The sequence below is a fragment of the Anomaloglossus baeobatrachus genome, chromosome 6, assembly GCF_048569485.1.
Source record: "Anomaloglossus baeobatrachus isolate aAnoBae1 chromosome 6, aAnoBae1.hap1, whole genome shotgun sequence".
Classification (NCBI taxonomy): domain Eukaryota; kingdom Metazoa; phylum Chordata; class Amphibia; order Anura; family Aromobatidae; genus Anomaloglossus; species Anomaloglossus baeobatrachus.
The window spans coordinates 74704213-74731768 of record NC_134358.1 but is presented as its reverse complement, the minus strand read 5'-3'; the positions used below and the strand labels follow the sequence as shown (position 1 = coordinate 74731768).

The 27556-nt window shown below is 47.6% G+C and overlaps 1 protein-coding gene across 1 annotated transcript in view; it reads right to left on the bottom strand.

The window, feature by feature from the left end:
- CDH17 (cadherin 17) overlaps positions 1-27556 on the bottom strand; it is a 128757-nt gene that overhangs the window by 29220 nt on the left and 71981 nt on the right. Inside the window, exons 9-12 of the mRNA XM_075353043.1 lie at positions 23811-24026; positions 16570-16646; positions 13707-13898; positions 13382-13626 (exon numbers count right to left, since the gene is read on the bottom strand). Of these exons, the coding sequence (XP_075209158.1) occupies positions 13382-13626; positions 13707-13898; positions 16570-16646; positions 23811-24026 (730 nt within the window). The remainder of the gene's footprint in view (positions 1-13381; positions 13627-13706; positions 13899-16569; positions 16647-23810; positions 24027-27556) is intronic.

The window sequence follows — 27556 nt, the reverse complement described above, 5'->3', positions numbered from 1 at the left end:
CGATATTTTTTTGATATGGCAGGGGGACATCGATCAGCTGGATGCATTCATGCAGGGACTTAATGTCAACACAAATAACATTAAACTTACCTATGTTTACAGCGATGAAAAAATTGAATATCTGGACGTACGAGTTTCAAAAGGGACGGATGGAACACTATGCACCGATATTTTTCGAAAAACCACGGCAGTGAATTCACTTCTAAGTGCCCGATCATCACATCCGACTAAGGTGATTAGCGCTATACCAACTGGGCAATTTTTGCGGGCCCGACGGGTTTGCTCTGATGATAAATCCTTTGAGCAACAATCTGTAGATCTAAAAAGACGCTTTAGAGCGAGGCATTATAAGGATAAAATCATACAGGATGGATATATTCGAGCTAGAAATACCCCACGTGATGCCCTGCTAAACATCCGCCCGAAAAGAAATGATGATACAGTTCGTTTCATCACGCCCTACCACGCACAGTGGAGGGAGATGACTGCTATCATTGGGAAATATTGGTCTGTGCTACTTTCTGATAGTGACCTGTCTCATATACTTACCCCCAGACCTGCGGTGACACCAAAGAGGTCTAAAACGTTAAAAGATCAGATTGTCAAAAGTCACTATATCCCGAAAAGTGGAAATGTGTTTGGGATAAGTAGAGGTCCTAGATGGGGCTCACGTTCTTGTGGGGATTGTGGGGCTTGCCCACAAATGGATCGAGCAGAGGAATTTTGGGATTCATCCCATACAAATAGATATAAGATCTTACATTATATTAATTGTCGTTCCTCTGGCGTTATCTATTGGGCAACTTGTCCCTGCGGCCTCATTTATGTGGGCCTGACGACCCGGGAGTTCCGGGTCCGCATCCTGGAGCATATCCGGGATGTGAGAAATGCGGCCAAAATAACAAAGTCCGAAGAGATTATGTTACCGAAAAATATTCCCAAACATTTCAAAGAGCGGCATGACTGCAATTGGCGCCTACTTAGATTTAGAGGGATTGACAAAATTTATCTTGGTGCGCGAGGGGGTGATTTCAAAAATGCCATTTATAGGAAGGAAGCTAAATGGATCATAACCTTAGATACAATAAAACCTAAAGGCCTCAATGATATGATTAGCTTTAAACCATTTTTGGTGTGATTAGGTTTCTAGCTCATGGTCTGCATTGGATTTGTTTTTAGGGGGCTTTTCATGACTGCTTATCATGTGCCGTTTTAATGATTCTTAAACATATTTTTAAATTTATTGTTTGTTTCAGTCATGGCTGCTTGTATCGCCTTATAATGGAAACGTCGGGACAAGAGGAGGCTTATGGACTAATGATCATATGGATAACAACGGATTATACAATGCCTGTATATTGGGATCGGCTACATATAAATAATGTTTAACGTATGGTTGATATTGTTATCCCGGATATACTACTGCCCTTCTGTTTGCCCCATTCAAATATGGTGGATTTGGCGCCATCCTGTGCGCGCATGGAGCTCTGATTTCTCCTCCCCTCTGTGTCCGGTGATCACATGGGTGCGGGGATGCGCGCATGCGCAGACCCGCTTCCTGAACGCCGGACGCACTGGAGGATGGGCATCGGATCTTCAGGGCGCGCCGCGATAGGATGGTGAGTAATGTTCCCTCACAATATAAGCAGCCCTGACTGTCACTCCTGCACCTCACCGATGAAGCTGGTGGCGAAACGCGTCTGAGGTGCAGGGCGGCGTGTCAGGCAGGCTACTACGTTTTTTCCTGGTGGGCTATTATACCTCCCCGGTTTAACCCTTGTTACACTATGGATGATCTTGCTGGCCATACGAATGAATGGTTCTGATGGGCTACTGCATCATTCATTGCATGTGCCTCTATCTATTGGTAGCTCTCTGACAAGCATGTCTATTTCAGGTCAAGTGTGGAGTTTAATCATGATGTATTCAGCCGTTCATTATCTTGCCTACTATATATGAACTTGGATCTTATAAATTTTCTATATACTCCTGCCTTGTGTCAGGTCCTCTGTGACCACTGTACGTGTCTGTCTAGGTTGCCCATTTGCTGCCTTATTATCATTGTAACTGGGTGTGTATTATCATGCTTACATTATATGAAATTTAACTATATACACTATCTGTTATACTCATGCCCTGCAAGGCTTCCTGATCTTTGTGGTCTGTTTTATTCTGACATGCTGCCCTGACTGTCAGCACTTGGTTTTATGCACATTGCACTTTGTGTTGCACTTTTTTGTATCCCTTTGTAATATATGAATAAATTTTTCAAAATCTTACAATATTGTCTGTTCATAAGTGAGCATAATTTTTATATATGGAGGTCAATATAGGTTTCTTCAGTTTATATTTGGTGACACTCTATGTCTTTAATGACTAGGATGGACTGGAATATTCAGTTTTGTTTTCTTTTGTTTTCTTTGGTGAATATAGGTCCTATAATGGATTATCGAGGACGGGATGCAAATTGGGCAACACAGGTCACCGATGTGTTCGGCAGTGGTGGCGGTCATGCAGGTCCCTCACCTCCAATGCAGCACCGTGAGCTACAAGTAAAATTGAAAAATCTATTATTTAAGCGCACTAAGACGTGGTGGAATAAGGCCTCTTTGGAGCAGTACCTAAGCAGGGACATTGTCCCAAGGGGACTGCGGATTCAGACATTCCCAGCCTTTGTGGTTGAGGATGATGTCTTTAAAAGTAGGTGGGAAGAGGCGTGCAAGCTCTGTTCACGGACAATGTTAGAATTACTTATTGGCATTGATAAAAAAAGATTGACTGAGCTGGAGGTAGAAATTGAGAAAGTTGATATGGAGCTTAAACAAAACATATCTGAAGCCAATCTCGCTGCATTTGATAAAGAGCTTACTAAGGAATTTGAGCAGTGGGAGACCGATATTAAGCAGAAAAAAGCGCAGAAGTTTAAACGCGACATTGAGGATTACCAGAATGGAAATGTATTCAAATGGCATCAGCAGAAATTCTTCAAGGCAGGATCAATGGGTCAGTCCAGATCACAATCGAATACTGACTCCATCTCCTCTGGGGAAGGATCATCACAATTCCGTGGACCCTTTAGAGGCCAGAATTATAACAACTTTTCTGGTAACAGAATGGTGACCAGAAACTATGCAAGGAAGAAACAGCGTCAGGAGGCCAAGAGACCTGCTGATCAGACTGACACATTACAGGTAATAAACCTTACAGATAAAATCTTAACAGAAGACCAGCTAACTGTTTTAAGACTGGGTCTCTCCTTCTCGCCAGTGGCGGATTTTGATGTCTTTACTGCTATCAAAGATTTAAATCTATTTAGTCGGAAACTGCTTTTTAAAAAATATTTTTTGAAAAGGGATATGGGATCTTACCCAGATTTAGCAGTTGAAGATTTGGAAGCAGCGAGGACATTGGAGTCGCTACTGGCTGAGCAGGAGAATGATAGCCCATCCATCTTTCCTGCTTTTATTAAAAAGAGATCCACTGTGTTCCCCCCTTTGTCGACCTGTCCGACAATTGAATTATTCACTAAATTAGTGATGCAAGAGTTTAGGTGTTTGCCACGTAAACGCACCCATGATAACCTGAACTATAAACAACGATTGGCGCTTAAAGAGCTCAAGAATATGAATGATGTGGTAATCAAGCAGGCCGACAAGGGGGGCAATATAGTTCTCTGGTCTAGTGACAAATATGAAGCAGAGGCATTCCGCCAGCTCAATGATACCTCCTGTTATACCAGGTTGCAGTCAAGTCCTTTAGTCCAATATAAAAATGAGTTGCATGATTTACTGTTTCTGGCCTTTGAGAGAAACATCATACCTAAGTCTGTCTTTGAGGGACTTTTGGTGGAACATCCAGTCATCCCGACTATATATTTCCTGCCCAAGGTGCATAAAAACATTGATTGTCCACCAGGTAGACCAATTGTGTCTGGGAATGGCAGTCTATGTGAGCCTATTTCCAGGTTCCTAGACTATTATTTGCAACCGTTGGTTACTGCCCTTCCCTCATATATTCGGGATTCCACGGAGTTTCTGAATCGTCTGGAGGGCATTACGTTTGAGGCTAATATCATCATGGTAACAGCTGACGTGGAGTCTTTGTACACGTCTATAGCCCATGAAGATGGTATTGCTGCTGTTGACTTTTTCTTACGATCCACTGATTTGAGTGTCCAGCTGATCGATCTCCTCCTGCTTTTATTGAGATTTGTTTTATTTCATAATTTTTTTCTTTTCAGGGACCGGTTCTATCTCCAGGAGAGGGGAGTTGCGATGGGGGCGTCTTGTGCGCCCTCATACGCAAACCTCTTTCTTGGTTTTTGGGAACGGTCCCTGAATCTTCCAACATCTGAGATGGGCGCAGTCCACATGTGGCTGCGCTTCATCGACGATATTTTTTTGATATGGCAGGGGGACATCGATCAGCTGGATGCATTCATGCAGGGACTTAATGTCAACACAAATAACATTAAACTTACCTATGTTTACAGCGATGAAAAAATTGAATATCTGGACGTACGAGTTTCAAAAGGGACGGATGGAACACTATGCACCGATATTTTTCGAAAAACCACGGCAGTGAATTCACTTCTAAGTGCCCGATCATCACATCCGACTAAGGTGATTAGCGCTATACCAACTGGGCAATTTTTGCGGGCCCGACGGGTTTGCTCTGATGATAAATCCTTTGAGCAACAATCTGTAGATCTAAAAAGACGCTTTAGAGCGAGGCATTATAAGGATAAAATCATACAGGATGGATATATTCGAGCTAGAAATACCCCACGTGATGCCCTGCTAAACATCCGCCCGAAAAGAAATGATGATACAGTTCGTTTCATCACGCCCTACCACGCACAGTGGAGGGAGATGACTGCTATCATTGGGAAATATTGGTCTGTGCTACTTTCTGATAGTGACCTGTCTCATATACTTACCCCCAGACCTGCGGTGACACCAAAGAGGTCTAAAACGTTAAAAGATCAGATTGTCAAAAGTCACTATATCCCGAAAAGTGGAAATGTGTTTGGGATAAGTAGAGGTCCTAGATGGGGCTCACGTTCTTGTGGGGATTGTGGGGCTTGCCCACAAATGGATCGAGCAGAGGAATTTTGGGATTCATCCCATACAAATAGATATAAGATCTTACATTATATTAATTGTCGTTCCTCTGGCGTTATCTATTGGGCAACTTGTCCCTGCGGCCTCATTTATGTGGGCCTGACGACCCGGGAGTTCCGGGTCCGCATCCTGGAGCATATCCGGGATGTGAGAAATGCGGCCAAAATAACAAAGTCCGAAGAGATTATGTTACTGAAAAATATTCCCAAACATTTCAAAGAGCGGCATGACTGCAATTGGCGCCTACTTAGATTTAGAGGGATTGACAAAATTTATCTTGGTGCGCGAGGGGGTGATTTCAAAAATGCCATTTATAGGAAGGAAGCTAAATGGATCATAACCTTAGATACAATAAAACCTAAAGGCCTCAATGATATGATTAGCTTTAAACCATTTTTGGTGTGATTAGGTTTCTAGCTCATGGTCTGCATTGGATTTGTTTTTAGGGGGCTTTTCATGACTGCTTATCATGTGCCGTTTTAATGATTCTTAAACATATTTTTAAATTTATTGTTTGTTTCAGTCATGGCTGCTTGTATCGCCTTATAATGGAAACGTCGGGACAAGAGGAGGCTTATGGACTAATGATCATATGGATAACAACGGATTATACAATGCCTGTATATTGGGATCGGCTACATATAAATAATGTTTAACGTATGGTTGATATTGTTATCCCGGATATACTACTGCCCTTCTGTTTGCCCCATTCAAATATGGTGGATTTGGCGCCATCCTGTGCGCGCATGGAGCTCTGATTTCTCCTCCCCTCTGTGTCCGGTGATCACATGGGTGCGGGGATGCGCGCATGCGCAGACCCGCTTCCTGAACGCCGGACGCACTGGAGGATGGGCATCGGATCTTCAGGGCGCGCCGCGATAGGATGGTGAGTAATGTTCCCTCACAATATAAGCAGCCCTGACTGTCACTCCTGCACCTCACCGATGAAGCTGGTGGCGAAACGCGTCTGAGGTGCAGGGCGGCGTGTCAGGCAGGCTACTACGTTTTTTCCTGGTGGGCTATTATACCTCCCCGGTTTAACCCTTGTTACACTATGGATGATCTTGCTGGCCATACGAATGAATGGTTCTGATGGGCTACTGCATCATTCATTGCATGTGCCTCTATCTATTGGTAGCTCTCTGACAAGCATGTCTATTTCAGGTCAAGTGTGGAGTTTAATCATGATGTATTCAGCCGTTCATTATCTTGCCTACTATATATGAACTTGGATCTTATAAATTTTCTATATACTCCTGCCTTGTGTCAGGTCCTCTGTGACCACTGTACGTGTCTGTCTAGGTTGCCCATTTGCTGCCTTATTATCATTGTAACTGGGTGTGTATTATCATGCTTACATTATATGAAATTTAACTATATACACTATCTGTTATACTCATGCCCTGCAAGGCTTCCTGATCTTTGTGGTCTGTTTTATTCTGACATGCTGCCCTGACTGTCAGCACTTGGTTTTATGCACATTGCACTTTGTGTTGCACTTTTTTGTATCCCTTTGTAATATATGAATACATTTTTCAAAATCTTACAATATTGTCTGTTCATAAGTGAGCATAATTTTTATATATGGAGGTCAATATAGGTTTCATAAGTAGTATAGCGGCCTCCTTGCTTATTGTCGGGCAATTCCATAATTGGCCTGACTATAAGAGGGGCGCTAGAGAGCGCATCACGTGCTCTGTCTGTCGGTCGGGAGGTATAAAGGAGGGGTGACCCCCACTTGTTACCCCCCGATTGTGACGTACTGGTAGCCAGCGCGGGGGATTGCTGAGTGACCCCCCCGGTGGTTTGTGACAGTCATGTACGGAGACTTCTAGAGGGCTAGGCACGCACGGGGAACAGGTCCCTAGAGCTAGACATCAATTTAGTGGTCTGGTAAACCTGCCGGTGGGGTGGACAGCAAGTCCCACACCAACTAACACAGAGTCCGAGCATCAGCAGCAATGAGGGGGCCCATACGGAGGATCGAGCCTGAAGCTGTCCACCTTGGTCCACGCTGCCAGCAAACAGGCCAGGAAGGGGAGAAAAGGCAGTTGCGACTTCCCTGGATGAATCCCTCAGTACTTTAAGTCAGGGGTTGTCCGAACAAGAAGTCCTAGGAAGGCGAGCTAACAGTCACCCCTACATCAGTCTGGCGGATACCTGGTTCCCACCTGGTGTATCTCAGCATCGCCCGGGTTACCTCACAATGCCAACTGAAAGTGAGTAAACAAGTTGAAGGACACCTTGGACTGTGCTTGAGTTATTCTGCGACCTGTGGTTCCACACACACACACACACACCCGAGCCCCTGGGGCCAGCCTCACTCTCGGGAGGCCATACCACCAGACTGCAGATTCCATCAGCCCCAGATGCTTGTTAAACTGCAGTGGTGGTCACCCATAACCCTGACCGCAAACCGAGAGTGGCGTCACGACTCCTATGTAAGTGAACCTGACATACCTGTTGCCAGAGAATATCCCAAAGAGAAGTCCCTGCGGTGTCCCTGGAGGTGGAGCGGAGTCTCTGAGGCGACCACTGTGGCATGGGGCCATTCAGATACAAAATATTGGCACCTGACTAAGCCCATTATAATAAGATTTCTTGGATTTCCATCATAGTGAATGCCATTCTACTTAAAGGGGTTGTCTTATCTGGAACATTTATGTCATATCAATAGGATCTGCCATAAACGGCAGATAGATAGTCCTGTATGCTTGCTCTTCAAATTTTCTGCACTCTCATAGAAATGTATAGAAGATGCATGACCAGCCAGCCTCTCCATCCTATGAGTGCAGTGTGGGGCCTCATTCTTGAGATAGATGGGGGTCCCAGCAGAGGGAGCTGCATTTATTGAAAATGTATGCACATTTTATCAACCTGCCATGAAAGTCCCAAATGGAGCAACCACACAGAAAAAACAGTTTAGTGTACTGCGTTATTTTGCGCTAAAGACCTTTTTCTAAGTATATTCCATATAGCGAGAGAGAGAAGAGAGACTGATGCTGGGGGAGGCTGAGGCTGGGAGGAGAGAGGCTGATGCTGGGGACAGAGAGGCTGATGCTGGGGACAGAGAGGCTGATGCTGGGAGGAGAGAGGCTGATGCTGGGAGGAGAGAGGCTGATGCTGAGAGGAGAGAGGCTGATGCTGGGGGCAGAGAGGCTGATGCTGGTGCAGCATGGGGGATGGAGCACGATGGGGGGTGCGCAGCATGGGGGATGGAGCACGATGGGGAGTGCGCAGCATGGGGGTTGGAGCACGTTTGGGAGTGCGCGGCATGGCGGATGGACCACGTTTGGGAGTGCGCAGCATGGCGGATGGAGCACGTTTGGGAGTGCGCAGCATGGCGGATGGAGCACGTTTGGGAGTGCGCAGCATGGCGGATGGAGCACGTTTGGGAGTGCGCAGCATGGCGGATGGACCACGTTTGGGAGTGCGCAGCATGGCGGATGGAGCACGTTTGGGAGTGCGCAGCATGGCGGATGGAGCACGTTTCGGAGTGCGCAGCATGGCGGATGGAGCACGTTTGGGAGTGCGCAGCATGGCGGATGGACCACGTTTGGGAGTGCGCAGCATGGCGGATGGAGCACGTTTGGGAGTGCGCAGCATAGCGGATGGAGCACGTTTGGGAGTGCGCAGCATGGCGGATGGAGCACGTTTGGGAGTGCGCAGCATGGGGGATGCAGCACGATGGGGAGTGCGCAGTATGACGGATAGAGCACGTTTGGGAGTGCGCAGCATGGTGGATGGAGCACGTTTGGGAGTTCGCAGCATGGCGGATGGACTACGTTTGGGAGTGCGCAGCATGGCGGATGGAGCACGTTTGGGAGTGCGCAGCATGGCGGATGGAGCACGTTTGGGAGTGTGCAGCATGGCGGATGGACCACGTTTGGGAGTGCGCTGCATGGCGGATGGAGCACGTTTGGGAGTGCGCAGCATGGCGGATGGAGCACGTTTGGGAGTGCGCAGCATGGGGGATGCAGCACGATGGGGAGTGCGCAGTATGGCGGATGGAGCACGTTTGGGAGTGTGCAGCATAGGGGATGGAGCACGATGGGGAGTGCGCAGCATGGGGGATAGAGCAAGATGGGGAGTGCGCAGCATGGGGGATGCAGCACGATGGGGAGTGCGCAGTATGGCGGATGGAGCACGTTTGGGAGTGTGCAGCATAGGGGATGGAGCACGATGGGGAGTGCGCAGCATGGGGGATAGAGCAAGATGGGGAGTGCGCAGCATGGGGGATGGAGCACGATGGGGGGTGCGCAGCATGGGGGATGGAGCACGATGGGGGTGCACACCTCCCCCCAACACACACACACACACACACAACACACCACACACACACTGGGAACCACAAACACCGCCCTACACAGACACCCACACACACAGACAACGCTGCACACACACAACACCCAACACACAAACACCACGGCATACATAAATATACGCACATACCGCGCAACACACACACACTGCACAAAACATACCTCCCCCAAAACACACCACACCCACACAAACCGCGCAACACACACACACACAACTCTACAGACACACAGCGCTCCACAAACAACGCAACACACGCAACACACATACAACACCGCTCTCACCCCCCGCCACACCCAGACAACACCCAGAACATGTACAGCGCCCTACACAAACACTTGGTAACTACAGACAACAACATCTATATATATAACAAAAATCATACATGAACTACACAATACGTAAATTCTAGAATGCCCGATGCGTAGAATCGGGCCACCTTCTAGTATATTATATAGAGTCATTACACACAGGGGGATCTATTTCAAGTGTTTATTTCTGTTAATGTTGATGATTATGGCTTACAGCCAATGAAAACCCAAAAGTCATTATCTCAGAAAATTAGAATAATTAACCCAAAACACCTGCAAAGACTTCCTAAGCATTTAAAATGGTCCCTTAGTCTGGTTCAGTAGGCTACACAGTCATGGGGGAGACTGCTGACTTGACAGCTGTCCAGAAGGCAGTCCTTTACACACTCCACAAGGAGGGTAAGCCACAAAAGGTCATTGCTAAATAAGCTGGCAGTATCCAAACAGATTAGTGGAAACTTGAGTGGAAGAAAAAAGTGCACAAGAAACCGGGATAATCGCAGCCTTGATTGAATTGTTAAGAAAAGGCCATTCAAAAATTTGGGGGAGATTCACAAGGAGTGGACTACTGCTGGAGTCAGTGTTTCAAGAGCCACCACACACAGACATATCCAGGACATGGGCTATAAGGGTCACATTCCTTGTGTCAAGCCACTCATGACCAATAGACAACGCTAGAAGCGTCTTACCTGGGCCAAGGAGAAAAAGAACTGGGCTGTTCTCAGTGGTCCACGGTGTAATTTTCAGATGAAAGTAAATTTTGCATTTCATTTGGAAATCGCGGTCCCAGAGTCTGGAGGAAGAGTGGAGAGGCCACAATCCAAGCTGTTTGAGGTGTAGTTTGAAGTCTCCACAATCAGTGATGGTTTGGGGAGCCATGTCATCTGCTGGTGTAGCTCCACTGTGTTTTATCAAGACCAAAGTCAGCGCAGCCGTCTACCAGGACATTTTAGAGCACTTCTGCCGACAAGCTTTTTGGAGATGGAAATTTCATTTTCCAGCGGGACTTGGCTCCTGTCCACACTGCCAAAAGTACAAGTACCTGGTTTGCTAACCACAGTATCACTGGGCTTGATTGGCCAGCAAACTCGAGAGAATCTATGGGGTATTGTCAAGAGGAAGATGAGAGACACCAGACCCAACAATGCAGACGAGCTGAAGGCTGCTATCAAAGCAACCTGGGCTTCCATAACACCTCAGCAGTGCCACAGGCTGATCGCCTCTATGCCACGCCACATTGATGTAGTAATTCATGCAAAAGGATCCCCGACCAAGTATTGTGGCATTTACTGTACAGACTTTTCAGTAGGCACCAACATTTCTGAGTTTAAAATCATTTTTTCAGTTGGTCTTAATATATAATATTCTAATTTTCTTAGATAATGACTTTTTGACTTTTGGGTCTTCTTTGGCTGTAAGCCATAATCATCAACATGAACAGAAATAAACACTTGGAATAGATCCCTCTGTGTGTAATGACTCTATATAATATATAGAAATAGATCATTCTGTGTGTAATGACTCTATATAATATATAGGAATAGATCCCTCTGTGTGTAATGACTCTAAATAATATACAAATTACTGAAATATATTAACTTTTTGAAGATATTTTAATTTATTGAGATGCACCGGTATATACTGTGTACATTTGGTGCACATTCATTGTTTACGGGACTACTGGAGGAAGCTAAGCACTGCACGCAGCTATTTCTAGTAGTCAGTGACAATGAATATGGCGGGGGCTGAGCATGCCCACCTCTGCTTAAGTCACACCGAGACTGCCCAGCCCTGTTCTCTAGATCACTCGGGTTCCCATAAGTCAGACCCCCAGGATTCAGCACGTTATCAACTATTCTAAGGACAGGTGATAACTTGTTTGTTTTTTTGGGGGTGGGAGGAGGAAATAATCCTTTATTACGGCATTTAATAGCTATGTGTTTGCTTTTTTGCCTTCAGTTGAGAGGTGGATATAATTGTATTCAGTTTTGACAATGCTCTCTACAGTAAATATTATCAGCTGGAAAAAGTTTTCTGACAGTTACAATGTGGCTGATTTACAATGCTACATGTGCTAGAAATCTGGCTTATGTGGAATTCTGACATCCGCGTATCACGGTCTGAGTACGGAGCGCTACGGGTCTCCTGACCGGAACGTGACAGCCTCATACATGCCTACGAAGCTGTCAAGTTCACATCAGAAGACCCACAGCGCTCCATCCTCAGACCGTGATACACGTACAGCTGAATTCGGCCTTAGTTGGTGCCTTTCATGATTTGAACCACATTTTTTCTGTATTTTAGACACATTCTACGCACTGTTTAGACATGCTGGACAAGGGAAGTGACCGACTGGAAAGTGGGCAGACAAAGAGCATGGCTTAAACAAAGATCACAAGTGCTAAAAGTGTGACAATATAATGACAATCAGCGGGGCTGAGTTGTGATTTAAGACATAACTTGACTGAGACACAAAGGTTAAACTGCTGGATGGTTGCTCGCAAGTCACACGCGACATTGCCTCAGTAGACTGCAATGTAAGTAGTATGTCACGTGATTGTTTTACAGCCAAACCGCAGCTATGGGACTGACAAGTTGCACAAATATTTTTGGTTTTGTGAGTTTCTGAAACTTTAAGAGAGCACTACACTCGGGTGCTCAATACTCATAACTAGTGATGAGTCAGCACTACCATGCTCGGGTGCTCGGTACTCGTAACTAGTGATGAGCGGGCACTACCATGCTCGGGTGCCCGGTACTTGTAACTAGTGATGACTGAACACTACCATGCCCGGGTGCTCAGTACTTGTAACTAGTGATGACTGAGCACTACCATTCTCAGGTGCTCGGTACTTGTAACTAGTGATGAGTGAGCACTACCATGCTCGGGTGCTTGATACTCGTAACTAGTGATGAGCGGGCACTACCATGCTCAGGTGCTCGGTACTTGTAACTAGTGATGAGCGGACACTACCATGCTCAGGTGCTCGGTACTTGTAACTAGTGATGAGTGGGCACTACCATGCTCGGGTGCTTGGTACCCGTAACTAGTAATGAGCGAGCACTACCATGATCAGGGGCTCTGTATTTGTAACTAGTGATGAGCAGGCACTACCATGCTCGGGTGCTCAATACTCGGAACTAGTGATGAGCGGGCACTACCATGCCTGGGTGCTTGATACGCGTAACAAGCAGGTTGGACATTCGGATTGACGAGACTCGAGGACCTGATTATAATAGAAGTCAATGGGGAACTCAAGCATTTTTCTAGAAGATCCCTCATCAATACTGCCCTTGGCAAACTGTTGCCTAAAGAATGAATTAGGAGGGGAAAAAAATGAACAAACTGAGCTGTACACACCCTCCCCTGGTCCAGAGCTGTGTTTCTGCTACTAACTTTGTCCCAACATTGGTGATGTCCACCATTCACTGTGCCCAGTGACCGTCTACATTGGCAGAGTCGCTGAGCTCAGTGATTGGCTGCAGCGCTGTCTGAAAGCTGCATTTATTTTTTTTATACCTAACCTGACCTGTGGGCAATAGTTTAGTGAAAGTGAGCAACCCCTTTAATAAAGTGCCTACATAAAAGCATTACAATACAAGCATATTAGTTACTTAGCTACTTACAGTATATCATCACCTTCAGGATCTGATGCATTTATTTTTATTAACCATGTTCCAATAGGAATGTCTTCAGAGACCTGTACTTGGTATATTGGATTATCAAAAACTGGCTTCTCATCCACGTCAGTGACTATAACCCTTAAAATTGTGGTGCTGCTGGAATTATAGCTGATGCCTGTAGCCAGGGGCTCCGGATTTCTCGCTTCTATCAGGAGTTGATGCTCACTGTAGGTTTCGTAGTCTAGTTGCTGCGGGAGAGAGAAGAACGGTTATTGGCGAATAGGAAACTACAAAATCCAGAAGGAAGTGAATCAGATCTGTCACTTACAGCGGCCACCTTAACATAGCCACGATTATTTAAAGGATTTGTTTCAATGATGAACCTTCTATATGGATCTCCTTCAATTATATTGTAATTGATAGCAGAGCTTCCTGTGCGCGGCTGGTCATCGTCTGTGGCCTGTATCTCCTTCACTATTGTTTGCAATGCAGTGTCTTCTCGTAAGGTTACATTCCCATACTAGGAAATAAAAGACAGACATGAAATGTTATAAAACTAGATAGATACAGTATATGTCAGTTAGACAGACACAGGTGGCCTCAAGCAAATACAGGCAGACACAGGCAGACAGACTGACACAGGCAGACAGACATAGGCAGATAGAAACAGACAGATACAGGCAGACAGACAGAGAAACACAGGCAGACAGACACAGACAGCCAGGCAGGCAGACACAGGCAGACAGACTGACACAGGCAGACAGACATAGGCAGATAGAAACAGACAGACACAGACAGGCAGGCAGGCAGGCAGACATACACAGGCAGACAGACACAGGTAAACAGACACACACAGACAGAAATACACACACACACACACACAGACAGACACACACAGAGACAGACACAGACAGGCAGACACAGGCAGACACACACAAACTCTGGCAGACAGACACAGACAGGCAGACACAAGCAGACAGACAAAGGCAGACAGACAGGCAGACACAGACAGACACAGGCAGGCAGACACAGGCAGGCAGACACAGGCAGGCAGACAAGATCAGCTGTCCTTGGTGCCACCAGCAGGAAGTGACTGGTAATGCTCTGTTCTGGACCTGCTCAGTCTTCTGATAGCGGCCACAGCCGGGTACTGCACATCCGCGCACCATTCAGATTGAAAGGAGGCAAATGTGCAATACTCGGCCACGGTCGCTATTAGAAGATGGGGCAGCTCCGGAACTGAGCATTTCCGGCTGCCGGCTGCCAACGCCGGTTCAGCAGACAGATGATCGGAGGGGGTGCTGGTGAAATGCTGATGACACTGATAGTAAAAACTGACACACGGTCCAAAACTGATGAAAATCTGATCCAAAACACAGCTGAAAATACTGTAGATTCATTTTTGCATATGAGAAAAATCACTGAATGATTCCTTAGAGCCGGCTGCAGATGAGCGCATGAAAAATGTCTGAATTTCATCCAGACAACTTAATAGGAGAGAGAAGGCGCAATAGGGTCTTACCCGATATATTGGGTGGGAAAGATCATGTAAAAGTGATGCACTCACCTGATCGGGTTGTGACAGTCACAACTCCTTTGACAGCATAACGTGAGCGCCAAAAAGGTCCAGCAGCAGCCCTGTTGTACAAGTAGAATATCAACAGAAGAAAAAGAAGAAAACAGGTATTTTGCCGCGCTTGAAGACCATAGACTATGATGTCAGGCAAATGATTCTTTTTATTTCATCCTACGCGTTTCGGAGACCACAACTGTCTCCTTCAGGGAAAGGAACTCTTGAAGAAGGAGACAGTTGTGGTCTCCGAAACGCGTAGGATGAAATAAAAAGAATCATTTGCCTGACATCATAGTCTATGGTCTTTAAGCGCGGCAAAATACCTGTTTTCTTCTTTTTCTTCTGTTGATATCCAGACAACTTGGCAATTCTCATCTAATTTTCATCTGTTTGTCTGTTTTTTTCTGTCCATATGACGGGGACAGTTTCCTAGGTTTATATTAGAAATGTGTCCATAAAAATTAGATGTTCCATCTGGGATCCGACTCTTTTCACCCAATGACTTGACCAGTCAGGCCAAGACAAAAAAACAATCATCTGAGCAGGCCTATTAAATAAGCAGGGTCAGTGCGTTGTCTGTGAGCTATTCAATCAAAAATCAGATAGCACGCATCCAATGTATATACTCATCTGCATGAGGACTAAAGCGGGGTTTACGCGCTACGATATCGTTAATGAATTATCGTCGGGGTCACTGTGTTTGTGACGCACATCCATCGTCATTAACGATATCGCAATGTGTGACACAAGCGACCTTAAACGATCGCAAAAGCGGTCAAAATCGTTTGCCGCAGAGAGGTCGTCCTGAAACAAAAATTCGTTTTTTGCTTATTAGCGATGTTGTTCGTCGTTCCTGTGCCACCACACATCGCTGTGTGTGACACCGCAGGAGCGAGGAACATCTCCTTACCTGCCTCCACCGGCTATGAGGAAGGAAGGAGGTGGCCGGGATGTTACATCCCGCTCATCTCCGCCCCTCTGCTTCTATTGGATGCCTGCCATGTGACGTCGCTGTGACTCCGCACGAACCGCCCCCTTAGAAAGGAGGCGGTTCGCCAGCAACAGCGACGTCGCAGGGCAGGTAAGTCCATGTGACGGGGGTAAGCAAGGTTGTGCGCCACGGGCAGCTATTTGCCCGTGTTGCACAACCGACAGGGGCAGGTACTATCCCTTGCGAACTCGCTAGCGAGATCACAGCGTGTAAAGCTCGTTTTAGGCCATTGTGCTCACTGTGCAGTTTTTGATGTGGTTTTTTTTGGCGCAATTTGTGGCCCAAATCTGCATGTCTATCCATTATGCCAGCGAAGTCAATGAAAATTCTGAAGTGCTGTGCGCACGTTGCCTATCTTTTCCTTGCAGTTTTCAGTGCAGAAAAATTCTGCAGCATGTCAATTCTTGATGTGTTTTTTCCTGCGTTTTTTTAGCCATTCAGCCATTGATTTCACAAAAAAAACTCATGCACAAAAACGCACCAAAAATGTATGCGTTTTTCTGCCACAAGGTGCATTTTTTGGTGCAGCACAAAACACTTAGCGTGTGCACATACCCAATGTCAGGAAAGATAAGATCAGAAACAAAAAAAACAACACAATTTTTTAGGATCTGTAACAATACTTACATCTGAACTCTCAAATATGGGAATGTGATCATTGATGTCAATTACATTTATTACTATCCAACATATTGTACTCAGAGCTGCAAAGAGAAAACACATTAATTCTAGGGGTGAAGTTAAAAGTCCCAAGAAATACTTTCCTTTATAAATTTTTCCAAATAACGTCTATGTATTTTTTCTAATCAAAATGTAGTGATTCTTGTTATTTTAGTTATTATTAGACATAGTTAATCATATGTTGTAGGTAAAAAAAAGTCACAAATGTTGGAGTACATGACTGGTTTTGTGGAAAATATGCAACTTTTTATTTTTACGTTGTTTTTGCTACTTTTTCTTTTTTTTTTTAAGTGTGTGGTGCGTGACATAACGAATGCGATCTCTGCTGATATCCAAACTTTCTATAGTTCATACTAGAATCTTGCCTGGATTTGCTTTATTAGTGCACAGAGAGGCAGAGATGCGTCTACTCCAATGCATCTCTCATTAGGACTGTCAGAGAAATGTCAGTCTTTAAAGAAGTGGTTCACCCATATTCATTATTGGCCACGATATTATGTTGAGAAACAAGGCTTCTCTCAAATACTTTGTGTTGGTAATTGTGCCTGTGAGCGGCGCTATTGCAGTCCGCTTTTCCCCATTGCCTGACCCCTGGGCTCTGTGACCTCGGGGATCCGGTGATGTCATGTCAACTTCCTGCTGACCTGACATCACCGTGGCCGGCCCCAGTCTCCAAGAGTCACTGGGCTGTGGGTGAAATTTCCCCACTTGTCACAGCCCAGCATCCCTCCTGCTCCCTCCTCCGTCACTGCAGAGCGCGCAAGTGTTGCGGACGGGGGACAGACCACGGCAGGGGCTGCTCGAGATGCTCAGATCCAGGCGGTTGCTGTGGCTCGAGTGGCAGCCGGACCCGGGCTCGTGCAGCCATCCAACACCCACAAGTGAAAAAGGAATTTATTTACAGGGGAGAGTTTGTCAGTGACGCCACCCGTGGGTTGCGGTGATGAATGGTGACACTGCCGCTGCCTTGGTATGGGGTGCCCGGGGCTGATGGTGCGGGGCAGCAGGATAGTATCTCCTCCACAGGTAGGGGAGGTGTTGTCCCGGGGCCCAGGTGTAGGTGGAGTGCTAGTACGCAGTCTGCAGGGCTGGACCGGATGATACCGGTGTACTCACTATTTTGAATAAAGTCACACAGAGTCCAGATAGTAAACCAACTGCCGGTAGCCGGAAGCCTCCGGAGGGGTGTGCTCGGGTCCCGCACACTGGTAGACAGAACAGGGGCCCTTCCTCCTGCACTTTTGTATTGTTGTCTTGTGTGTTGACTAGTCTGCATGAAACGGGGAAAGTCCACTCCCGGTGACTTTTCTGTGGGAGCTGTGGCCCGCGAGAGCTGATCCTTGGGATTTTAACAGGCACTTGCAGACGCCCCATCCCCCTCGTTGTGCTTCCGTCTCGCTCTATCTGAGCTGTTAGTGGGACAATACTTGGAATCTTGTCCCCTGCTGGTTAATTGGAAAGGTGCTTGCAGCTGTCCTTGCTCTAGGGTTCAGGTACCCGACTGTGCACAGCCTCCAAACCGGATTCCCGCTGTCGGCACCGGCGGGCTACAACCCTGCCCCAGTCCACTTAAGGTCTTCCCTGACCGGATCTCCATCGCCTGTGGCCCTGCTCTGCCGTCTGCCACCTAGTCAGCTTAAGTAGTCTGGTAGTCCGGGAGCTATATCCCCGACTACCACTTCACTGTCCTCTCACTTCCACTGTCTCAGCTTAACTGTCTCTGCCCCTTCCAGAACACCTTAGACCCCAAGGTGGGCGTCGCCATCTGCCTGACCCCGCCCACTGGTGTGTCCCTATTGTCCTGGGGGGTGACTAGGCTTTTGTGGCTGGTGTTTGTACCTGTGTGTGGTTGTATTGGAAGGCCAAGGAAGAGGGAATCCTGCATCTGGAAGATGGATGCAGTTTTCTGTGACAACCTGATTTTGTCAGGGTGTCACACAAGCAGGAGAGGCGCGGGGATGTGCTGAGTGGTGAAACTCCGCCCACAGCCCAGTCACTCATGGAGACTGGGGCCGGCCGCGGAGCTGTCAGGTCAGCAGGAAATTGACGTGGCATCACCAGATCCCCGAGGTTACAGAGCCCAGGGGGTCAGGCAATGGTGAAGAGCGGACTGCAATAGCGGCGCTCACAGGCACTATTGGCAACACAAGATATTTGAGAGAAACCTTGTTTATCAACATAATATCATTGTGGCCTATCTATATATATAATTGCCTTATTCTGTCTGTCTGTCTGTCTGTCTGTATGTCTTGCTCCAAAATTGTGTCCTTACAGTGACAACTTTCGGATTGGCCGCCGGGCTCGGCCTGGCCCCGCCCACCCCCACGGATTGGCCGCTCACCTTGGCCTGGCCCCGCCACCCGCATGGATTGGCCGCTCGCCCCGACACTCCGCACGCATCGACCGCTCGGCCACGCCCCTTCCCCCGAATTCAAATGAAGCCCCGACTCCCCTAGCCCAGACATAACCTTGCGATGCTGGGACGTGACGGAGCCGGTGTACGCTGGGAACCATGATAAACATCGGGTAACTATACCATGGTTACCAGCGTACACGAGACATAACCTTGCGATGCTGGGACGTCACGGAGCCGGTGTACGCTGGTAACCATGATAAACATCGGGTAACTATATCATGGTTACCAGCGTACACCAGACATAACCTTGCGATGCTGGGACGTGACGGAGCCGGTATACGCTGGTAACCATGATAAACATCGGGTAACTATATCATGGTTACCAGTGTACACCAGACATAACCTTGCGATGCTGGGACGTGACGGAGCCGGTGTACGCTGGTAACCATGATAAACATCGGGTAACTATATCATGGTTACCAGCGTACAGCGGTGCGGGCAATAATGAAGTGTCATGCAGCGGTGAAAGAGTTAAAGACACTGCAAGACACTTCATTATAGGCAGCGGGCACCCCCAGAAGAGAGAAGACAGAAGAAAGAAGACCCCGCAGTCATACTCACCAGACGCCGACCGGGAGCAGGTGAGCACATCAAGGTCCTGCAGCGGCGGAACACACACACACATAAGAACAGACACACACAGATCAGATCACACTCACTCACTCTCACACACACCTCACACACACATCAGATCGCATCCACACACTCACAACATCCGGCGATATCGCTTACTTCTCGGCGGCGATACTGTGCCCTGTGCAGTGACCTTCCAGGACCTGCCGGAGGATCAGATGGCCGGAAGCATGTGGTATCTCCGGATGTTGGGAGTGTGTGAGCGCGTATGTGCGATATCGTCAGTGTGTGTGTGTGCGTGTATGCGATCGGATGTGTGCGTGTATGCGATCGGGTGTGTGCGTGTATGCGATCGGGTGTGTGCGTGTATGCGATCGGTTGTGTGCGTGTATGCGAATGGGGTGTGCGTGTATGCGATCGGGTGTGTGCGTGTATGCAATCGGGTGTGTGCGTGTATGCGATCGGGTGTGTGCGTGTATGCGATCGGGTGTGTGCGTGTATGCGATCGGGTGTGTGACTGTGGAGTACGATGGGGAGTGCGCAGCATGGGGGATGGAGCACGATGGGGGGTGCGCAGCATGGGGGATGGAGCATGATGGGGAGTGCGCAGCATGGGGGATGGAGCATGATGGGGAGTGCGCAGCATGGGAGATGGAGCATGATGGGGGTGTGCAGCATGGGGGATGGAGCACGATGGGGGTGCGCAGCATGGGGGATGGAGCACGATGGGGAGTGCGCAGCATGGGGGATGGAGCACGATGGGGAGTGCGCAGCATGGGGGATGGAGCACGATGGGGAGTGCGCAGCATGGGGGATGGAGCATGATGGGGGGTGCGCAGCATGGGGGATGGAGCACGATGGGGAGTGCGCAGCATGGGGGATGGAGCACGATGGGGGGTGCGCAGCATGGGGGATGGAGCACGATGGGGGTGCGCAGCATGAAGGATGGAGCATGATGGGGGGTGCACAGCATGGGGGATGAAGCACGATGGGGAGTGTGCAGTATGGGGGATGGAGCACGATGAGGAGTGCGCAGCATGGGGGATGGAGCACGATGGGGGGGTGCGCAGCATGGGGGATGGAGCACGATGGGGAGTGCGCAGCATGGGGGATGGAGCACGATGGGGAGTGCGCAGCATGGGGGATGGAGCATGATGGGGGGTGCGCAGCATGGGGATGGAGCACGATGGGGAGTGCGCAGCATGGGGGATGGAGCACGATGGGGGGTGTGCAGCATGGGGGATGGAGCACGATGGGGGTGCGCAGCATGAAGGATGGAGCACGATGGGGGGTGCACAGCATGGGGGATGAAGCACGATGGGGAGTGTGCAGTATGGGGGATGGAGCACGATGAGGAGTGCGCAGCATGGGGGATGGAGCACGATGGGGGGTGCGCAGCATGGGGGATGGAGCACGATGGGGGGTGCGCAACATGGGGGATGGAGCACGATGGGGAGTGCGCAGCATGGGGGATGGAGCACGATGGGGAATGCGCAGCATGGGGGATGGAGCACGATGGGGGGGTGCGCAGCATGGGGGATGGAGCACAATGGGGGGTGCGCAGCATGGGGGATGGAGCACGATGAGGAGTGCGCAGCATAGGGGATGGAGCACGATGGGGGGTGCGCAGCGTGGGGGATGGAGCACGATGGGGGTGCGCAGCATGGGGGATGGAGCACGATGGGGGGTGCGCAGCATGGGGGATGGAGCACGATTGGGGGTGCGCAGCATGGGGGATGGAGCACGATGGGGGGTCCGCAGAATGGGGGATGGAGCACGATGGGGGGTGCGCAGCATGGGGGATGGAGCACAATGGGGGGTGCACACCTCCCCCCAAAACACACACACCGCCACACACGCACCGCACAACACACCACACACACACACACTGGGAACCACAAACACCGCCCTACGCAGACACCCACACACACAGACAACGCCGCACACACACAACACCCAACACACAAACACCGCGGCACACACAAATATACGCACATACCGCACAACACACACATTGCACAAAACATACCTCTCCCCAAAACACACACACGCACCCCACACCCACACAGACAACACTGCAAACACACAGCGCTCCACAAACAACGCAACACACACAACGCAACACACATACAACACCGCTCACACCCCCCGCCACACCCAGACAACACCCAGAACATGTACAGCGCCCTGCACAAACACTTGGCAACTACACACAACATCTTTATATATAATTTTTCAATAAAAAAGAGATTAAACATATATATATAACAAAAATCATACATTAACTACACAATATGTAAATTGTAGAATACCCGATGCGTAGAATCGGGCCACGTTCTAGTAATAAATATGGGTGAACCAATTATTTAAGTAGTTGTCCCCCCAACTAGCGATGAGCGAACCCAAACGATAGAGTTTGGGGTTTGTATCTGAACACTGGGTGTCTGGGGCTTGGACCTGATCACGAACTTTGAACAAAAAGTCTGTGTCCGAATTCAGGTGCTGTGTTCTTGCACAGGGGCCCCAAGCTATCATTGCCTGCACCTGCTATCTCCGTATCACATCCAATCCTGCTCTCCCTGTTTCTTGTAGGGAAAGAGTATTTCTGGGTCACCTTTCATGATGACGTCATTACGCCTGTGCCTAGGTTATCCTGATACTAAGGCACTTATACATTGTGGGAGGAAAAGGTTATTATTGCGCACACTCGGAAACTTAACTAGAGAGAGTCTGCGCAAAGCACACATGCTCCTGATCTTAGTTTATTTTACGATCAAGTGTGTAATCACGCATGCTCCTGGACTTAGATTTTTGCATTAAACGTTCCAGTTGCCAAGAGTCACCCAATGCATGTGGCTTTGGGACCACTCAAACTGTATGTCCATACTAGTCACTAGCGGGGCCCTATTTGAAGTGTAGAGGGAAACTGTCACTTACCCTAAAGACTAAGGGGTACTTTGCACACTACGACATCGCTAGCCGATGCTGCGATGCCGAGTGCGATAGTCCCCGCCCCCGTCGCAGCAGCGATATGATTGTGATAGCTGCCGTATTGAACATTATCGCTACGGCAGCTTCACATACACTTACCTGCCCTGCGACGTCGCTCTGGCCGGCAAACTGCCTCCTTATTAAGGGGGCGGGTCGTGCAACGTCACTGCGACGTCACACGGCAGGCGGCCAATAGGAGCGGAGGGGCGGAGATGAGCGGGATGTAAACATCCCGCCCACCTCCTTCCTTCTGCATTGCAGCCGGGACGCAGGTAGGAGATGTTCCTCGCTCCTGCGACATTAAACACAGCGATGTGTGCTGCCGCTGGAGCGAGGAACAACATCGGACCGTCGCGTCAGCGTAATTATGGAATTTGCCGACGCTACACCGACGATACGATTAGGACGCTTTTGCGCTTGTTAATCGTATCATCTAAGATTTACACACTACGATGTCGAGAGCGACGCCGGATGTGCGTCACTTTCGATTTGACCCCACCGACTTCGCACCTGCGATATCGTAGTGTGCAAAGTACCCCTTAGGCTGCTTTCACACCTCCGGTTTCTGCAATGCAGCACAATACGGCACTTTGCAGGAAAATCGCAACCGTTTTTTTTTGCTGCCGGTTGCGTTTTTTCTGCATAGACTTTAATTAGTGCCGCATTGTGCCGCATGGGCTCGCGTTCGGTCCGGTTTTTGCCGCATGCGGCAGATTTAGCCGATGCGGCGGCCGGATGGAACGTTGCCTGGCACGTTTTTTCGTGCGGCAAAAAAAAACGCATTGCGCCGCATTCGGCCGATGCGGCGCATTTTTCAATGCATGCCTATGGCGGCCGGATGCGGCAAAAAACGCATCCGGCGGCGGCATGCAGTTTTTGCCACTGCGCATGCTCAGTAGCATGCCGCAAGCGGCAAAAACCGGACGGGCCACATGGGAAAAACTTATGCAAAGGATGCGGTGTTTTCACCGCATCCGTTGCATAGCTTGCACAGCCGGATTGAGCCGCAGAGCTCAAGCCGGATGTGTGAAAGCAGCCTTACTCCTCCCATTGTAGGCTAGCCCCAACACTTAGCTGGTTCTGACCCTACTGTCTGTTACTGGACAGAACTCTCTTACAATCATCCTACATATGACACTGATATACCTTACACTATATCTAAAAGATGTTATACTTTATACATACAAACTAATTCCAGAATACTTACAAGGCCTCCCTTCATCGGACACTTTCACTTTCACTCTGTATTGTCTGTGGGTATTTACGCCGCTATTACTCAGCTGAATTTCACCGTTATACGAGCCGATTCTGAACATTTCTGGAGTTGTTTGAGGCCATTGCTCCATAGTTGTGTAAGTTAGCACAGAATTGGATGAATCGTGCTGGTCATTATCAGTGGCTTTGATCACACCTATAACACTCCCTGCAGGGTAAAAAGATGGATTTGTACAAACATTTAACCACAGTTTTGGATCCTAAACCAGGATCTGACAAATGATATAAAGTCTCATTCACACGTCCGTATTTAAACACGTACGTGAAAAAAACAGTATCGGTGTAATCAATGCTTTTCATCAGTGTATGGTTCGTGTGTCCATTTTTGCCATTGGCTTGTCATCACTGTGTTTCACAGATGACTAAAGAAATAAATAAATGACAAAGCTTCTCCTATATTTTGCAATCTTAAGCATGTATAGTACACTGATGCCATCGGATAGTGGGAAAAATGGACATGTATGTAAAAACACAGAGGTGTGAATTGCATCATTAGATTATAATGTGTATGGGCAGTATCGTTGAAAAAATGGACTGTTTATGTGAAATGGCTCCTAAAGGATTTTTCCAGGCTAAGGACAAATTTCTGCAATCACACTATGGGACTGCAGATTGTCAACCTATGACAGTGTATAATAAGCACACTGCCACAATTTCCCTGTAGTCTTAAGGGTACTTTACAAGCTGCGATACCGGTATCGATATTGCTAGCGAGTGTACCCGCCTCCATCGGTTGTGCGACATGGGCAAATCGCTGCCCGTGCCGCACGACCTCGCTTACACCCGTCACACGGACTTACCTGCCCTGCGACGTCGCTCTGGCCGGCGATCCGCCTCCTTTCTAAGGGGGCGGTTCGTGCGTCATCACAGCAACGTCACACGGCAGCCGTCCAATAGAAGCGGAGGGGCGGAGATGAGCGGGACGTAACATCCCGCCCACCTCCTTCCTTCCGCATTGCCGGTGGACGGAGGTAAGGAGATGTTCGTCGCTCCTGCGGTGTCACACATAGCCATGTGTGCTACCGCTGGAACGACGAACAACATCGCTAATAAGGAATTAACGATTTTCTGATTCAGGATGACCTCTCCATGGTGAACGATTTTGACCACTTTTGCGATCGACTAAGGTCACTCGTACGTGTCACATGCTGCAATGTCGTTAACGTCGCCGGATGTGCGTCACAAACACCGTGATCCCGACGATCATACGTTAACGATATCGTAGCGTGTAAAGCCCCCTTTAGTGTAAGTGGGTGGTCACATAACTGAAAGCATGCCATTTGTATACTTGCAGTCATGTGGTGACTAGATTCTTATTAGTTTCTTTTACTGTTTCAATTGAAGCGGGAATGCAGAGGAATCATGACAGTGTGTGCATTATACACTGTCATGATTAGGCAATATACAGTCACATAGAGTGACTGCCAGTATTTGGCTACAGCCTATAAAAACCCTTTAAAGGGAACCAACCAGCAGAATTTTCATATATAAAGTAAAGCCAGTGCTATACTGGTGCTAGGATGCTGAATGTAACCATAGCTTTTGTTCTGAGATTGGATATTTTATTTCAGAAATATGGGCAAGTAAAGTTCCAGCAATGCACTTCTATTTGATTGACAGGTGCAACAGGAAGGGAATATGTGGGTCGGGTCTTTCTATCTATCCCCGCCCCTGTCTGTCTTCGCCAGAACTAATGTCTATGATGCCGACAGGGGAGGGAGGCCAGTCAGACAGGGGGGGGGGGGATAGATAGCAAGACCCGACCCACATATTCCCTTACTGCTGCACCTGTCAAAAAATAGTGCATTGCTGGAACTTTACTTGCCCATATTTCTGAAATAAAACATCCAATCTCAGAACAAAAGTTATGCTTACATTCAGCATCCTAGCGTCAGTATAGCACTGGCTTTACTTTATATATGAAAATCCTGCTGGCTGGTTCCCTTTAAAGCACCACTCCAGCATGTTTGTTTTTTTTAATTACACTGCTGGAGTGGGCTTTAAATGTAAGTCTTCTGTCCCCAGTGTTATACTCACCTTCTGGCATCTTCACCTGTTTCCAGCGCCACTTTGGTCGTTCAACTGAAATTTGTGACCTGACGCCAGCTTCATTGTTGCATGGAGCCAGAGGTCACAGCTCAATATAAGTCTATGAGAGCCTCATTCAGGCCTTGTTCTGGCTCTCATAGACTTGTATTGAGACTTTGTGACATAACTTCTGATTTCTGGCCATTCAAGCTGACAGTCACAAGACGGCGTCACTAAACCGTAGTGGCGTTGGTAAAAGGTGAAGCTGGTGTAAGGTGAAAAAAAACCTAAATACTGTAGTGGGGCTCTAAGAGCCCTTTCATATAACATTTTTGTACTATGTTTAGCACATACCCTGCAAAGCCTCCCAAAATATGTATTCACCATGTCTCTATTGATAAATGAAGGCCAAAAAAATCTGTCAGGATGGTGTATGTTGGCATATTGCAAAGGAATGTATGGAATAGAGTGCTAAAGGTATCATGTTTTTTTAACATGGAAATCCTGGGGTGACAAATGTACAGCAGCCGTCATAGGCATCAATTCTTTTCAATAGTTTTTCATGATGGATCCATTAAGCGAATGCCATTATAGCTTATCTGTGACAAATATATTACATGGATTCCTTTTAAAGTCATCCATCATCTATAGCTATAATGATATCCATTAATCAGATCTATTATATAAAAGCTGATGACATATCTGTAAAAAGGATCCCATAGACTAGTGACGGATGCCAGCTAAGCATCTGCCACAGTCTATGCTTTTTCGATGACCAAAGTAATGTGATGATTTTCCCGCAGAGTAGGGCAGTAATTTGCCTTAACATGCAGGTCAATTCTTTATGAAGGCATTGGCGTTCATAAAGCCTTACGCATAGATATGGGGGCATACAACGGGTGAAATAAGTATTGAACACGTCACTAATTTTCTAAGTAAATATATTTCTAAACAAGCTATAGACAAATTTTTCATCAGATATCAGTAACAACTCATCCACAGAGGCATACAAATCAAACCATAGATGTCCATAAATTAAGTTGTGTAATAATCATAAATGACACAGGGAAAAAATATTGAGCACATGAAGAAAGAGCTACAAAAAGCCATAAAAAGTCATGGCACCAGCTGAAATCTATCAGTATTTAGAAAGCAATTCTGCCACTTAGTGAAAAATATGATCAGTTGGTTCAACTGATGGCCTATAAAAAGGTGCCTCATTACCAAGTGCCACACAAGATACATGTCATGATGGGTAAAATCAGTGAGCTGTTTCTCAAGACCTTCGCAACCTTATTGTTGCAAAACATACTGATGACTTTGGTTACAGAAGAGTTTCTAATTACTGAAGGTTCGAGTGAGCACTGCTAAGGCCATATGCCGGAAGTGGAAACAACAAAATTTCACTATAAACTAGCCACAACTAGGTGCTTCTAACAAGATATCAGACAGTGGAGAGAAAAGAATTATCAGAAGAGTTGTCCAAGAGCTAATGATCCCTGTGGAGAGCTACAGAAACACCTGGAATCAACAGTTACAATTGTTGCAAAGAAAACAATAAGTAATGCACGCCCCCTCCATGGCCTGTATGCACACTCACCACACAAGTCTCTATTGCTGATCAAAAAGCACGTTAAAGCATGTTTAAAG